Source organism: Scyliorhinus torazame, chromosome 7, assembly GCF_047496885.1.
Source record: "Scyliorhinus torazame isolate Kashiwa2021f chromosome 7, sScyTor2.1, whole genome shotgun sequence".
NCBI lineage: Eukaryota > Metazoa > Chordata > Chondrichthyes > Carcharhiniformes > Scyliorhinidae > Scyliorhinus > Scyliorhinus torazame.
This window is the reverse complement of record NC_092713.1, coordinates 193,545,330-193,561,925: the sequence shown is the minus strand read 5'-3', so window position 1 is coordinate 193,561,925 and position 16,596 is coordinate 193,545,330. Positions and strand designations below refer to the sequence as shown.

General features: G+C 49.6%; 1 protein-coding gene across 2 annotated transcripts in view; it reads right to left on the bottom strand.

Annotated features, from left to right (window-relative positions):
* The window catches only part of LOC140426758 (transcription factor SOX-30-like), a 201,024-nt gene that overhangs the window by 30,593 nt on the left and 153,835 nt on the right, over window positions 1–16,596 (bottom strand). For both annotated transcript variants that reach the window (XM_072511911.1, XM_072511912.1), the window contains exon 5: window positions 9,245–9,746. In XM_072511911.1, the coding sequence (XP_072368012.1) occupies window positions 9,245–9,746 (502 nt within the window). The remainder of the gene's footprint in view (window positions 1–9,244; window positions 9,747–16,596) is intronic.

Sequence of the window (16,596 nt, the reverse complement as noted above, 5' to 3'; positions counted from 1 at the left end):
TGCACTATGCCTGCAAGGACATTTTAGTGACTGCTGTCCCAGTCTTGGCTACCTAAGGTGGATCAGCATTTAGATGGATATGACCCCAGATTCTTCTTGACCAAAATATAAATTGATCAAAAAAATCAGTCTTTGTTGGAGTCCTGGACCCAGATTTTCACCACAATGGAGAGGCTCCCCATTGTGGCAAAAATCTCAGAAATGGCTGAACTTTCTAAGTCCTGCCCCGAACCTGACATTTCTCATCTTCGTGGTGGCAGGAGTGGAGATGGGCCAGGTTTCGCGCATGTGTGATTCGTGGAGGTGCCGGCCATTCACATCACAAGCTATTGCCGCTAAAATTGAATTTTAGGAGGGTAAAACCCAGAATATTCAGATTAGAACAGGTAAGAGGAGGTCTGAACTTGGTGGATTTGTTTGGACAGCCAGGGTACACCTTCAGATGGGCTCCTGGAACCCTTTTGGGAGAGGTAAGGCACCCTTTGGGATTGTTAAAAATGAACATGATGGTGCACGTTTATGTACAAACTCATCTAGCTGTCAAACAACTGTAAAAGAATGGCTCAGCTGTCAAAGCTGTCAAAGAAATGCCAAATCTGTCAAGGAACTGTCCAATCCGAGTTGGCATGAAGGAGGTAAATGCAAAGGGTGGCAGGTGAGGGGTTTGAGTTGACATAAGCGGTATGAGGGGCCGTGGAGTCGGTAGAGGAGACATGGGGGATGGGTTGAGCTGCCTGGGCTGGCATGCAGTATGAGGGTATATGGGGGATATATATAGGGGGTATGAGGGGTCATTTGGATAACGAGAGATATTGTAGGCCTCGTCAAAAAGAAAAAGGAGGCATTTGTCAGGGCTAGAAGGCTGGGAACAGACGAAGCCTGCGTGGAATAAAAGGAAAATAGGAAGAAACTTAAGCAAGGAGTCAGGAGGGCTAAAAGGGGTCACGAAAAGTCATTGGCAAAAGGGTTAAGGAAAATCCCAAGGCTTTTTACACGTACATAAAAAGCAAGAGGGTAGCCAGGGAAAGGGTTGGCCCACTGAAGGACAGGGGAGGGAATCTATGTGTGGAGCCAGAGGAAATGGGCGAGGTACTAAATGAATACTTTACATCAGTATTCACCAAAGAGAAGGAATTGGTGGATGTTGAGTCTTGAGAAGGATGTGTAGATAGCCTGGGTCACATTGAGATCTAAAAAGACGAGCTGTTGGGCGTCTTGAAAAATATTACGGTGGATAAGTCCCCAGTGCCTGATGGGATCTACCCCAGAATACTGAAGGAGGCAAGTGAGGAAATTGCTGAGGCCTTGACAGAAATCTTTGGATCCTCAATGTCTTCAGGTGATGTCGCGGAGGACTGGAGAATAGCCAATGTTGTTCCTTTGTTTAAGAAGGGTAGCAAGGATAAACCAGGGAACTACAGGTTGGTGAGCCTTACGTCAGTGGTAGGGAAATTACTGGAGAGAATTCTTCGAGACAGGATCTACTCCCATTTGGAAGCAAGTGGACTTATTAGCGAGAGGCAGCACGGTTTTGTGAAGGGGATGTTGTGTCTCACTAACTTGATAAGAGTTTTTCGAGGAGGTCACAAAGATGATTGATGCAGGTAGGGCAGTGGATGTTGTCTATATGGACTTCAGTAAGGCCTTTGACAAGGTCCCTCATGGCAGACTGGCACAAAAGGTGAAGTCACACGGGATCAGAGGAGAGCTGGCAAGATGGATACAGAACTGGCTAGGTCATAGAAGGCAGAGAGTATCAATGGAAGGGTGCTTTTCTGATTGGAGGGATGTAACTAGTGGTGTTCCGCTGGGTTCAGTGCTAGGACCTTTGCTGTTCGTCGTATGTATACATGATTTGGAGGAAAATGTAACTGGTCTGATTAGTAAGTTTGCGGATGACACAAAGGTTGGTGGAATTGCAGATAGCGATGAGGACTGTCAGAGGATACAGCAGGAATTAGATCGTTTGTAGACTTGGGCAGAGAGATGGCAGATGGAGTTTAATCCGAACAAACGTGAGGTAATGCATTTTGGAAGGTCTAATACAGGTAGGGAATATACAGTGAATGGTAGGACCTTCAAGAGTTTTGAAAGTCAGAGAGATCTAGGTGTACAGGTCCACAGGTCACTGAAAGGGGCAACACAGGGGGAGAAGGTAGTCAAGAAGGCATACGGCATGCTTGCCTTCATTGGCCGGGGCATTGAGTATAAGAATTGGCAATTCATGTTGCAGCTGTATAGAACCTTAGTTAGGCCACACTTGGAGTATAGTGTTCAATTGTGGTCGCCACACTACCAGAAGGATGTGGAGGCTTTAGCGAGGGTGCAGATATTGCCTGGTATGCAGGGCATTAGCTATGAGGAGAGGTTGAATAAACTTGGTTTGTTCTCACTGGAACGACTGAGGTTGAGGGGCGACCTGATAGAGGTCTACAAACTTATGAGGGGCATAGACAGAGTGGATAGTCAGAGACTTTTTCCCAGGGTAGAGGGGTCAATTACTAGGGGGCATAGGTTTAAGGTGAGAGGGGCAAGGTTTAGAGGAGATGTACGAGTCAAGCTTTTTTACACAGAAGGTAGTGGGTGCCTGGAACTCGCTGCCGGAGGAGGTAGTGGAAGCAGGGACGATAGTGACGTTTAAGGGGCATCTTGACAAATACATGAATAGGATGGGAATAGAGGGGTACGGACCCAGGAAGTGTAGAAGATTTTAGTTTAGACGGGCAGCATGGTCGGCGCAGGCTTGGAGGGCCAGAGGGCCTGTTCCTGTGCTGTACTTTTCTTTGTTCTTTGCTCTTTTATTTATTTTATTTTGTTTTTATTATTTTGGTCTGTGGACCCATAATTGGGATGGGCCTTAGTTGAGACAGTCTGCTTGCCAGGACACTGTGCGCCCAGGTTCTGTATTTTGGAAAGGAGTGATGCACGATCAATTACACAAAGACGAGAGTAGGATGTAATCAAGGCTTTATTACACTAAGATGTGTGGCCTCCTACAGCAGCTGGCGAAATGACTGCTGTACGAGGAGCACACATATTTATACGCCGCCTGGCAGAGCCAGCAGGCAGGGAACTACCCCCGTACCTGTAGTACAGGGCCTTACCACAAATCACCTAATATATACATCAGGGGTGACTACCACATTCACCCGCTGTTACAATTGAGTCCGGTGGGGGTGGTGGAGAACTATATACAAGTACATGTTTTAACTACAGAGAAAAATTGGAGTCCCGATCAAGTTACAGGTTCAGTCGGTCCGGAGCCTTGATCTGCCGTTGGGAGCGCGCAGTGGTGGCGGTGATTCCGGTGTCGGTCTGGTCCTCGGTGACTCCGGGAGCGAGCCAAAATCCTCGTCATTCTCGGGTGTGGGCAGGGGGAGGACGGAATGTCCTGGGGCGGGGGCTGTGGTGGGGTGCGCCGGGGAAGGGGAGGGTGGAGCTGGGTCGGAGGGGTGTGTGTGTGTGGAACCAGCTGGTGCCAGGTCCCTGAGGGAGACAGTATCTTGGCAGCCATCGGGGTACGCTATGTAGGCGTACTGCGGGTTGGCGTGGAGTAGCTGTACCCTTTCAACCAACGGGTCCGCCTTGTGGAGTCGTACGTGCTTACGGAGGAGTATGGGTCCTGGAGCTGCAAGCCAAGTTTGGAGCGACACCCCGGAGGTGGACGTCCTGGGGAAGGCAAAGAGGCATTCATGGGGTGTGTCAATAGTCGCAGTGCATAGGAGCTACCGAATGGAGTGCAGTGCGTCAGGGAGGACCTCCTGCCAGCGGGACACCGGGAGATTTCTGGACCGTAGGGTAGGGCCAGCTGGATGGCCCTCCAGACTGTCCCATTCTCCCTCTCCACCTGCCCGTTTCCCCGGGGGTTATAGCTGGTCGTCCTGCTCGAGGCAATACCCTTGTTGAGCAGTAACTGACGCAGCTCATCGCTCATGAATGAGGATCCCCTGTCGCTGTGGACGTAGGCAGGGAAAACGAACAGAGCGACAATGGTGTTGAGGGCTTTGATGACGGTGGAGACATCATATCAGGGCATGGGATGGCGAAGGGGAATCTGGAGTACTCATCGACCACACTGAGGATCGGTCGGTGGAGGGGAGGGGCCCTTTGAAGTCCACGCTGAGGCGTTCAAAGGGGCGGGAGGCCTTCACCAGGTGCGCACGGTCTGGCTGGTAGAAGTGCGGTTTGCACTCTGCACAGACCTGGCAGTCTCTGGTGATTGCCCTGACTTCCTCGCTGAAGTAGGGCAGTTTGCGGGCCTTGATGAAGTGGTACAAACGTGTGACTCCTGGGTGACAAAGGTTGTCGTGCAGAGTCCGGAGTTGGTCCACCTGTGCGCTGGCACATGTACCTCGGGATAGGGCATCGGGGGGCTCGTTGAGCTTACCGGGGCGATACAAAATCTCGTAGTTGTAGGTGGCGAGCTCGGTCCTCCACCTCAAGATTTTATCGTTTTTGATCTTGCCCCGCTGTTTGTTGTTAAACATGAAAGCTACCGACCGTTGGTCAGTGAGGAATCTGAATCTCCTGCCGGCCAGGTAATGCCTCCAATGCTGCACAGCTTCAATGATAGCCTGGGCCTCTTTTTCGACGGAGGAGTGCCGAATTTCGGAGACATGAAGGGTCCGTGAAAAGAATGCCACGGGCCTGCCTGCCTGGTTGAGGGTGGCGGTGCATCGCTCTCGACTTGGAAGGGGAGCGTCTCGTCGACTGCATGCATCGCGGCCTTGGCGATGTCGGCCTTAATACGGTTGAAGGCCTGGTGAGCCTTGGCTGTTAGGGGAAAAAGAATGGATTGGATGAGTGGGCGGGCCTTGTCCGCATAATTTGGGACCCACTGGGCATAGTAAGAAAAGAAGCCCAGGCAACGTTTGAGGGCCTTGGGGCAGTGGGGGAGGGAGAGTCAGGATCGGGCTCCAGAACTCCGTTCTGGACCACACAGCTGAGGATGGCTAAGCGGTTTGTGCTGAACACACACTTCTCCTTGTTGTAAGTGAGGTTGAGGAGAGTGGCGGTGCGAAGATATTTGGCACGGTTGGCATCATGGTCCTGCTGATCGTGGCCGCAGATGGTGACATTGTCAAGGTACGGGAAAGTGGCCCGCAGTCCGTACCGGTCGGCCATTCGGTCCATTTCCCATTGGAAAACCGAGACCCCGTTGGTGACGCCGAAAGGAACCCTGAGAAAGTGGTAAAGGCGGCCAACTGCCTCGAAGGCAGTGTATGGGCGGTCCGCCTTACGGATGGGGAGCTGGTGGTAGGCGGATTTAAGATCCACAGTTGAGAAGACCCGGTACTGTGCAATCTGATTGACCATATCAGATATGCGTGGGAGGGGGTATGCGTTGAGCTGCGTGTACCTGTTGATGGTCTGGCTGTAGTCCACGACCATTCTGTGTTTCTCCCCAGTTTTCACCACTACCACTTGGACTCTCCAGGGGCTGTTGCTGGCCTCGATGATGCCTTCCCGAAGCAGTCGTTGGACTTCGGACCTGATGAAGGTCATGTCCTGGGCGCTGTACCGTCTGCTCCTGGTGGCGACGGGTTTGCAATCTGGGGTTAAGTTTGCAAATAGGGAAGGTGGGTCGACCTTTAGGGTCACGAGGCCACACACAGTAAGGGGTGGTAGGGGCCCGCCGAATTTCAATGTTAGGCTCTGAAGGTTGCACTGGAAGTCCAGGCCGAGTAGTAAGGCAGCGCAGAGGTTGGGGAGGACGTAGAGGCGGAAGCCGGTAAACTCCATGCCTTGGACAGTGCGAGTGCTATGCAGTACCCCCGGATCGCCACGGAGTGGGACCCGGAGGCCAGGGAGATTCTCTGATTAGCGGGGTGTACCGCGAGGGAGCAGCGCCTTATCGTATCGGGATGAATGAAGCTCTCGGTGCTCCCGGAGTCCAGCAGGCAGGAGATCTCGTGCCCATCGATTTTCAAGTTTGTAGAGGCGGTTGCTAGGTTGTGTGGGCGAGACTGGTCAATCGTGCCCGAGGCGAGACGCGGCTGATCGTCGATGGTGGCAGACAATGGGGTGGCCGGGGGGCATGGGTCCTGGTAACATGGCGGCGCTCACGGGCCACACATGCCATGGAGGAGACAAGATGGCAGCGCTTGATGTTCCTGGGGAGGACAAGATGGCGGTGCCCACGGGCCACACGTGGTGTGGGTTGAACAAGATGGCGGCGCCCACAGGCCGCACGTGGTCTGAGGAGGGAAAGATGGCAGCGCCCACTGGCCGTTCGGGGGGGGGGGGTGTCGGAACAATAGCGGCGACTGAACGGGCCTGGCACACTGCCGCAAAGTGCCCCTTCTTGCCGCAGGCCTTGCAAATGGCGCTCCGGGCCAGGCAGCGTTGTCGGGGGTGTTTTGGCTGCCCACAGAAGTAACATTTGGGGCCCCCAGGGTTGGTTGGCTGCCGCGCGGCCCAGGCATGGGGTTGGCTGAGTGGGGTCCCTGATGGGGTGGCCGTCTGTGGAGTCCACGATGCGTAGGAGGGGTGGGCCGCGCGGCCGGTGGTGTAGGCCTGGATGTTGCGCGAGGCGACCGTCAGCGAGAGCGCAAGCTTTTTGCCGCGATGTCGAGCGTGGCCCCTTCTAAAAGGTGTTGGCAGATGTAATCTGACCCTATCCCCGTAACAAAAGCGTCCCTCATGAGCATGTTCGAGTGTTCCGTTGCCGTGATGGCCTGACAGTCACAGTCTCTGACTATGAGAATTAGAGCACGCCAGAAGTCTTCTACTGACTCACCAGGGAGTTAACTGCACATGGAGAGGATGTGTCTGGCGTAAAGCGTGTTAGTCCGCTGATCATTGTTTTCTTTCAGTAGTACCATGGCTTCATCGTAGTTCGGCTCGTCCTGGATAAGCGGAAAGACGTTGGAGCTCAGCCGCGTGTAGAGGATTTGAATCTTCTGAGCTTCCGGAATTGGGTCTGGTGCAGACCTGATGTAAGTTTCGAAACAGGCTAGCCAATGTTCAAAGTCCTTTTTGGCATTGCCTGATTGCGGATCCAGCTGCAGGCGATCCGGCTTGATGCGGAGGTCCATCTTCTGAAAACTTTAGTGTAATAAATTGATGCACGATCAATTACACAAAGGCGAGAGTTGAATGCAACTGAGGCTTTATTACACTAAGATGTGTGGCCTCCTACAGCAGCTGGCGAAATGGCTGCTGTATGGGGAGAACACATATTTATACTCCGCCTACTGGGCGGCAGGCAGGGAACTACCCCCGTATCTGTAGTCCAGGGCCTTACCACAAATTACCTAATATATACATCAGTGGTGACTACCACAAGGAGAAACCAGACTCTTTGGCACCAAATGGATCTCAGGAATCAGCTTTGGAGGGAGTTAGTCAAATGGTTAACTTGTAACTAGTCAGTGATTCGTTCCAGTGTGATACTTTCTGAGAACTTGGCAAAAGTGTTTAGACCTTGGAAGTGAAAGGAACTCTCTCTCGCCTGGTTTGCTGAGATGAAAGAACGGCTCTATTGTTCTGAAAGCAGTGAGTGCCTTTGCTGTGAACCTGAAATGATACTGAATCTGCAGAGAAAGTTGACAACCTTGCCAGAGAAAACCATCTCAAGTTTCAAAGGAAGAAGTACCAAAACAAAAGACTGAATTTCAGAAAGACACTGACTGGAAGTCATCCCAGTGCATCAGAGATCCTTATCCTTTTATCTTTATTAATATTGATTCTCCCTTTCCACCACACTTCCCCTCTGTGATTTTTGTCTGTGTGTGAATGCGTGTAAAAAGTGGGACGTATTAGGAAGGGGGGTTGGGAAAGGGATAGTAGATAGTCAATTACATTTTCTGTTGTTTAATTATGATACTGTACCTAATAAAATGTAATTGTGTTTTAAAGGTACAAACTTGGTGACTGTAGTTTATTGGGATCATCCAAAGATCTTGGGTATTTTAAATAAAATCTAATTTCACCTGTGTTACGACTCTGGGTCAAGTGGGGCTGGAATTGACTGCGCAGTAGCCCAGGATGTCGTGACAGTTCACATAGTTTGGCATGGATTTTTCACAGGGAGCGTGTGAAGGATAAGAGTTGGAGGGCTGCTTTTTAAAAATTATTTTTCAAATGTTATTAAACACAGTGCCGGGGGGTGGCAAGGTGACACAGTGGTTAGTACTGCTGCCTCACAGTGCTGAAGATCCGGGTTCGATCCAGGCCCTGGGTCATTGACCGTGTGGAATTTGAACATTCTCCCCGTATCTGCGTGGGTCTCACCCCCACAACCAAAAAATGTGCAGATAGGTAAATTGTCCATGCTAAATTGCCCCTTAATTGTAAAAAAAGATAACTGGGTACTTTAAATTAAAAAAATAATAAACACAGTGCTGGAGAACAGGGCAAGCCTTGCGCCCCATATATTGCTGCACCCAGCAGTTTCCACCTTTGTTCTGGGGTTGCCCCATCCTGACTCCTATTTTAGCCCACCCTTCATTACACCTCCCCATCACCAACCAAAAATGCGACCTATTTTTAAAAGTTAGGGTCACGGAGCCAAAATAATCTCCTAACTCCGCGTACCGAACCCAGCGACGTAATCTGGGCTTTAATCTCTGCAAACTAAATTCATCAAACCTGTCTTAGTCTAGGAAGACTCATGCCAGCAACCAGGGAAAAGGAGGTAAAAGATAAGCCCATTCACCTTGCTCCCCTATGGAATTTAAAGGTGCTCTTTGAATAGGTAGAATCCTGACAAAACCAGGTTGCTCCCTAAATTCCCATAAATCTTGCTTTTTGCTCCAGGAATTGCAGGGCATAACCCTTTACTGGTGGCCACAAAAAATATCTGATGTGAGAATCAGGTCTCAGAAGCTATGGGCAGTAGGTCTTGCCACAAGATATGGCCCCATGTGTAGCAAGGGTTCGACCGACATGACAGGAGCACCGCTTGTTTGAAGGCTTTTCTTGAAGGGCTTGTTGCAAACAGACAGCGGGCATCAGGGTTGCTACTGTGGTGCTTCAAGTGCATTATGGGGCTTGCGCTTCATTTACGTAGGAATTGGAGCCTCACTGAGCCTTGCAAACAGCATGTCGCCCAACTATGTAACATGCTTCTAAACATTTAAATCAGCAGGCATGCAAATTTGAATTTATGGGTTGGTTAACACACTCGGTTATCTCCTGCAACAAGTGAAAGCAAATATATTTCCAGCTCTCACTTAGTGCGACATTTCAATATTAATTCTAACCATAAGGATAATGCAATTCTAAATCTGATTCCACATACCTTGAAGGGAAATAGGGTGGTCCAGGCAAGAAATAAGGATGGTGAAAAGGAAATCGGGCAGCAGCTCCAAACAAATTAGCAGCATGCCCCATTGGTGGATGCTGGTAAGCATGTGGATGTGGAAGAGTTGCCGAAGGCATTGGTGGTGGATTTCTGGGGCAGTTGGAAACAGTGGGTATCTCCTTTTGTGCTGGTACTTCAGGTATGGTACCCCTGTTGTGGGTATTATTAGTTTCATTGGTAGAATTCCTTTTGCCAACATCCACTGACATCGTAGGTATCCTTTGCTCTGAACAATTTGACACTGCACTTGGACCGGGAACCTCATGATGGACCTCATTTCTACTGTGTCCTGGAGGGCAGGTGGCTGGCACAGTGGGGTGACTGGATATACTTTGCGTAGGCAGGCCAACCTGCACGGGATTTGTTTGTGGATAAAGTATAATTGAATTTGGACGAGGACCTTGAGCAACTGGCAGGCGCAGAGACTGGCTTTGACCTGCTGGAGAATTAGGATATAACACATTATAGCACAAGGCATCATGAAGCCAGTTGTAATATATTAAATTATTTTACAGCTTCAAATTATAATAATCAATATTCATCAAAAATGGGATTTAGATCAATTAACCCTAAATCATTCCTTGGTCTGAATACTTATGTCTTTCAAAATCCTCCCACTAATTAAGACACTGAAGATTTCAGTGTTACAGGTCATTGATGCTACAATTTGGTGGGGAATTTTAATATTGTCCCATTCAAATTACATAAATGTTCCCCAGTTATGGACTGCTGGAAATGGCTGGATAGCTAGGTGACCAATATTATTCATAAAATCTAGATGCTTCTTAGAAAGGACATAGGTTAATCTTCCTGATCGTAGAGTGTCACAATACTACATTGACACTGCTAAAGAAAATCCAACATTCATCATCACTGCAGCAGGTAGACACCGCAGCAAAATCTAATACTGCTTATTAGAAGTCCCTGAATTTCTATGAAGAGCCAAATCTCTCTTATTCTGTTCTTTAATAATGTGTAAACTAAACTGCAATTCCTTTGAACATTGCCAAGAATGTAAAAACGTGTTGTAACTGAGAACAATTACAATCAAAGTTATATAAATCAATAACAATGTATCATTATACAGATCTGTAATTAAATAGAATTATTGTACATAATTTAGTTTAGCTCACTGGTGGCTTCCTGAATTCCTGTGGGTTTTTTGTTGTTTTTCCTTCCATTTTAGAGCTGCATTTAACGCGTCCTTTGTTGAATGTTAGTTCTCTTTCCAGAATTTTAAAATCTATTGACGTAGCTATTACATCCCCCAAATGTATTTTCCAATTTCATTTCTGAACTCTAATATTTGTGATTTTTCATTTTATTATTGCACTTGACTTCTGGAAGCCCCATGCAGTCTTCCAAACCTAATTTGCCTTAAACCATAACTATTACTAATTACACATCCTTCTCCTTCATCGATCGGGGCATTGAGCATAAAAATTGGCAAATCATTCAGCAGCTGTACAGAATCTTAGGCCACATTTGGAATACTGCGTACAATTCTGGTCGCCACACTACTGGATGCTTTGGAGAAGGTACAGAAGAGGTTTACCAGGATGTTGCCTGGTCTGGAGGCTATTAGGTTTTTTAAAATAAATTTAGAGTACCCAATTGTTTTTTTCAATCGAGGGGCAATTTAATGTGGCCAATCAACCTACCCTGCACATCTTTGGGTTGTGGGGGTGAGACCCATCCAGATACGGGGAGAATGTGCAAACTCCACATAGGCAGTGACCCGGGGCTGAGATCGAACCCAGGTCCTCGGTGCTGTGAGGCAGCAGTGCTAACCACTGTGCCGCCGTGCCACCCAAGGGAGGTTATAAGCTATGGGGAGAGGTTGGGTAAACTCAGATTATTGTCACTGGAACGACGAAAGTTGAGGGGCGACCTGATGGAGATTTACAAAATTATGAGTGGCATGGATAGAGTGGATAGTCAGACTCTTTTTCCCCAGGGTGAAAAAGTCAATTACTAGTGGACATAGGTAAAAGGTGCGAGGGGGACAGTTTAGAAGAGATGTGCGAGGCAAAGTTTTTACACAGAGGATGGTGAGTGCCTGGAACGCGTTGCCGGGGGAGGTGGTGGAAGCAGATATGATAGCGATGTTTAAGAGGCATCTTGACGAAGACCTGAATAGGATGGGAATAGAGTGATACGGATGCCGGAAGTGCAGAAAGTTTTAGTTTAGATAGCATCGTGATCGGTGCAGGCTTGGAGGGCCAAAGGGCCTGTTCCTGTGCTGTACTTTTTTTGGAGCCTTAGAGACTGTTGGAGGTCTTTAAGGTTATGGAAGGAATTCATAGGGTACATGTAGTAAAATATTTCCATTTGTGGGCAAGACCAAAACTCGGTGCAGAAATATAACATAGTCACGAAGAAATCCAATAGTGAATTCAGGAGAAATTTCTTTACATACAATATACTCAGAATATAAAACACACTACAACAATCAGTAGTTGACGTGAATAGCATAGATGCGTTGAAGAGAAAACTTGCGAAGAGGTAGAAAGGTAGAAGGATATTCTGATAGAGTCAGATGAAGAGAGTTCACAGGAGGCTTGTGTGAAGCGTGCACGCTGCTACAGACCTGTTGTGCCAAAGGGCCTGTTTTTGTGTAGTATATTCTATGTATGTCTTTCAAAAGAGTCCATTGCGTGCCAGTGGTAAGACTGTTTTATCGAAGTTCCATCAAATATAAATACATGACTTACTGCAGTTGCAGCTAAATATTTTACATTATTTTAGCAAGCTCATACAGAGTAACAGTAGGGATGATTCCCATAGTCTCCTTCCTATTTATGGTACTCCCAAGATACTGGGGGCAATTCACCGGGCTGTTAGCCCTAACCAGAATTTCTGCTGGCCCATTGAATCGGGTGTAAGGCCCAAAATGGGATTCTCTCCCAGAAATAGCGAGAACCTGATCAGGTCTCTTTAGCATTCATTACAATCTTAAGATTGAAGTGGAATATTGCAGCCTCCTGGGATGCTCATGCCCACACCAGCTGGAAATCCCGCAGGCACGAATCACTACTGGTCCCTAAAAGCGGGGACCAGGCGTCAGGGACACCGAGGGGGAGCAAAGGACTGAGTACCCTCTCTACATTTACTTTCACAGGGATCGAGGAGGCATCCTTCAGGGGAGGTGGGGGTCGGGAGGGTTCTTGGGTTGGCTGGAGGGGCTCAGCTCAGAGGTCTTTCTCAGGATGGGGGTTGTATGGAAAGGTCTTCCTTCTGTTGCCTTGAGAGACTTTAAACTATCTCCCACCATGTCAATATTAATGATCTGTCAGACGAAGGTAAAGGTCTTCCCTCTGCAGTTGTCAAACCTTTGATGTCTCGCCCAGCATTTCAAGTTCAAAGATCTGTCATGATCCCTTTGATGTGTTAGAAACCTTTGAAGTGTTTGTTCCACATTCAATTTCATTCCCGTTTAACTTTTTCAAGCCTCTGGGCTCGTTGAGAAGCCCCTCTGGGCTCGTTGAGAAGCCTAAAAGCTTTGAACTACATTTTCTACCTTCAATTTCATGGTCTGTTACCTTTTAGAAGCCTCTTGATTGACCAGCTCAGTCTATTTCAAAGGATGGCAAGCTTTGTTTGTTTTTATTACTCTTTTGTTTTTTAATAAACATTTTATTGAGGTATTTTTGGGAGAATGATAACAAACAAAATAAACAATATACATGAAACCATAAACATAGTGCAAAAGCCATTTACCTCTCGTACAGGTCCCACCCTTATTGACCCCCTACTCTAATCTAAAGTACACCCCCCCCCCCCCCACCCGCTGACGATTAATTTCCCGCAAAGAAGTCGACGACGGTTGCCACCTCCGGGCGAACTCGAACAGTGACCCTCTCTCAAGGCGAACTTGATTTTCTCCAAGCAGATATAGCTAGCCATGTCCGATAGCCAGGTCTCCGACTTCGGGGGCTTTGAGTCCCTCCATGCTAATAGTATCCATCTCCGGGCTACCAGGGAAGCAAAGGCCAGAACGTCTGCCTCTTTCTCCCCCTGGATTCCCGGGTCTTCTAACACCCCGAAAATCACCACCTCTGGACTCAGCGCCACCCTTGTTTTTAACACCGTGGACATGACGTCCGCAAACCCCTGCCAAAATCCCCTAAGCTTTGGACATGTCCAAAACATGTGGACATGGTTCGCCGGTCCTCCCGCACATTTTGCGCACCTGTCCTCCACCCCAAAGAATTGCTCATCCGGGCCACTGTCATGTGAGCCCGGTGAACAACCTGAAATTGTATCAGGCTGAGCCTGGCACATGTTGCAGACATGTTGACTCTACTCAACGCGTCTGCCCGTAGACCATCCTCTATCTCATCTCCCAGCTCCTCCTCCCACTTAAGCTCCTTATAAATGTCCGAGATGCTCCCTTCTCCTACCCACCCTCTGGAAACTACCCTGTCCTGAATCCCCCTTCGCAGTAGGAGTGGGAAGGTTGACACCTGTTTACGAAGGAAGTCCCGCACCTGCAGATACCTGAATTTGTTTCCCCTCGCCAACCTAAACTTTTCCTCCAACGCCCTCATACTCAGAAAGCTCCCCTCTATGAACATATCCCCCATCCTCTCAATCCCCGCTCTCCGCCATAACTGGAACCCCCCCGTCCATACTCCCTGGGGCAAACCGGTGATTATAACAGATTGGGGCCCAGACCGATGCTCCCACTGCTCCCACATGCTGCCTCCACTGGCCCCAAACTCTCAGGGCTGCCAGCACCACTGGACTGGTGGAGTACTGTGCCGGCGGGAACGGCAGAGGTGCAGTTACTAACGCCCCCAAGCAGGTGCCCTTACATGAAGCCGCCTCCATACGCACCCATGTCGACCCCTCCCCCACCACGCACTTCCTGATCATGGTTATATTAGCCGGCGAGTAATAGTTGCTAAAATTTGGCAGCGCCAGCCCGCCCTCACCTCGACTCCGCTCAAGCATTACCTTCCTTACTCGCAGGGTCTTGCCCGCCCAGACGAAGCCCGTGATCACTCTGTTGACCCACTTAGAAAAGGACCGCAGAATAAAGATGGGGAGACACTGAAATACAAATAGGAATCTTGGGAGGACCGTCATCTTCACCATTTGCACCCTCCCAGCCAGAGACAATGGAAGCGCATCCCATCTCCGAAAATCGTCCTTCATTTGGTCAACCAGCCGGGCCAGATTTAATTTATGCAGCCAGTCCCATTCCCGCACCACTTGGATGCCTAGGTAACTAAAGCTTCCCTTTACTAGCCTAAACGGCAGCTCTCCCAGTCGCCTCTCCTGTCCCCTCGCCTGGACCACAAACATCTCACTCTTTCCCATATTAAGCTTATACCCCGAAAACCGGCCAAATTCCCCTAGAGTCCTCATGAATTCTTCCATTCCCTCTCTTGGGTCCGAAACATACAGAAGCAGGTCATCCGCATAGAGCAAAACCCTGTGCTCCACGCACCCCCCCAACACCGGACCAGTCCTCTCTAGCCCCTCGAGGCTCTCAGAGCAATTGCCAACGGTTCTATAGCCAGCGCAAACAACAGTGGGGAGAGGGGGCACCTCTGTCGCGTCCCCCGGTACAGTCTAAAATAGTCCGATGTTATCCTATTCGTCCGTACACTTGCCACAGGAGCCTGATACAGTAACCTGACCCAGTCAATAAAGCCCCGCCCGAATCTGAACCGTCCCAGTATCTCCCACAGATAGTCCCATTCTACCCGACCAAAAGCCTTTTCTGCATCCATTGCGATTACTACCACCACCTCCCTACCTTCCATGATCACATTTAACAGCCTTCTTACATTGGCCACCAACTGCCTGCCCTTCACAAACCCCGTCTGGTCCTCCCCAATAATGTCCGAAACATAATCCTCGATTCTGGAGGACAAGATTTTGGCCAGCAACTTGGCATCTACATTCAACAGGGAGATCGGCCTGTAGGACCCACACAGCTCTGGGTTCTTGTCCCGCTTGAGAATATGCGAAATCGTTGCCTGTGACATCGTCGGGGGCAACACCCCTCTTTCCCTTGCCTTATTGAACATCCTCAACAACACCGGCCCCAATATCCCCCAGAACGTTTTATAAAACTCCACTGGGTACCTGTCCGGACCCGGGGCCTTACCCGCCTGCATGGCCTTCAAGCCCTCCACCATCTCCTCCAGCCCGATTGGGGCCCCCAGCCCTTCTACCCGGTCCCTGTTCACCTTTGGGAAATTCAGCCCCTCCAAGAAGTGCCTCATCCCCTCCGGCCCCGTAGGGGGTTCCGACCTGTACAGCCTGCTGTAGAAATCCCAAAACGCTTTATTCACCCCGACTGAATCACCAACCAGGTTCCCATCTCCGTCCTTTACTTTCCCTATCTGCCTCCCTATTCCTAAGCTGCTGTGCAAGCATTCTGCTGGCCTTCTCTCCATGTTCATAGATCGCCCCCCTCGCCTTTCCCAGCTGCTCCACCGCCCTCCCTGTGGTCAGCAAGTTAAACTCCGCCTGTAACCTCCGCCGCTCCCTTAAAAACCCTGCGTCTGGGGTCTCCTATCAATACCTCATACCTCCTACCTTGATAGTAACTCCTTTACCAGTTGGTCAGTCTCTACCCTGTCCACCTTCTCCCTATGGTAACTCCTTTACCAGTCGGTCCGTCTCTACCCTGTCCACCTTCTCCCTTTGGGCCCGGATCGAGATCAGCTCCCCCCTGTCCAGCGCCTTCAGTGCTTCCCACACCACCGCTACTGAAATTTCCCCCGTGTAATTGACCTGCAGGTAGCTCTGAATACATTTCCTCAGCCACTCACACACCCCTTCATCCGCCAAAAGTCCCACATCTAACCTCCAGTGCGGGCGCTGGTTACTGTCTTTACTAACCTGCAGGTCAACCCAGTGCGGAGCATGGTCTGAGATTGTAATCGCCGAGTACCCTGTGTCCACCACCCCAGCCAGCAAGGCCCTGCTCAAAATAAAGAAATCAACCCAGGAATACACTTTATGCACGTGTGAGTAGATGGAGAGCTCCTTCACCCTCGGCTGCCCAAATCTCCATGGATCCACCGCCCCCCCCCCCCCCCCCCCATCAGCTCCATGAACCCTCTTAGTTCCTTTGCCATTGCTGGCACCCTGCCCGTTTTCGAGTTTGACCGGTCCAAGCCAGGGTCCATAACTGTGTTGAAGTCCCCTCCCATGACCAACCATTAATGGATAAGGAACATTCCAGGTGATCAGCCTAGTTGGGGGGCTCATTGCCCCCCCTCAGCCGATCAGCCATCCCCTTTTTTAGGCCCGCCTCCAGCCCCTGC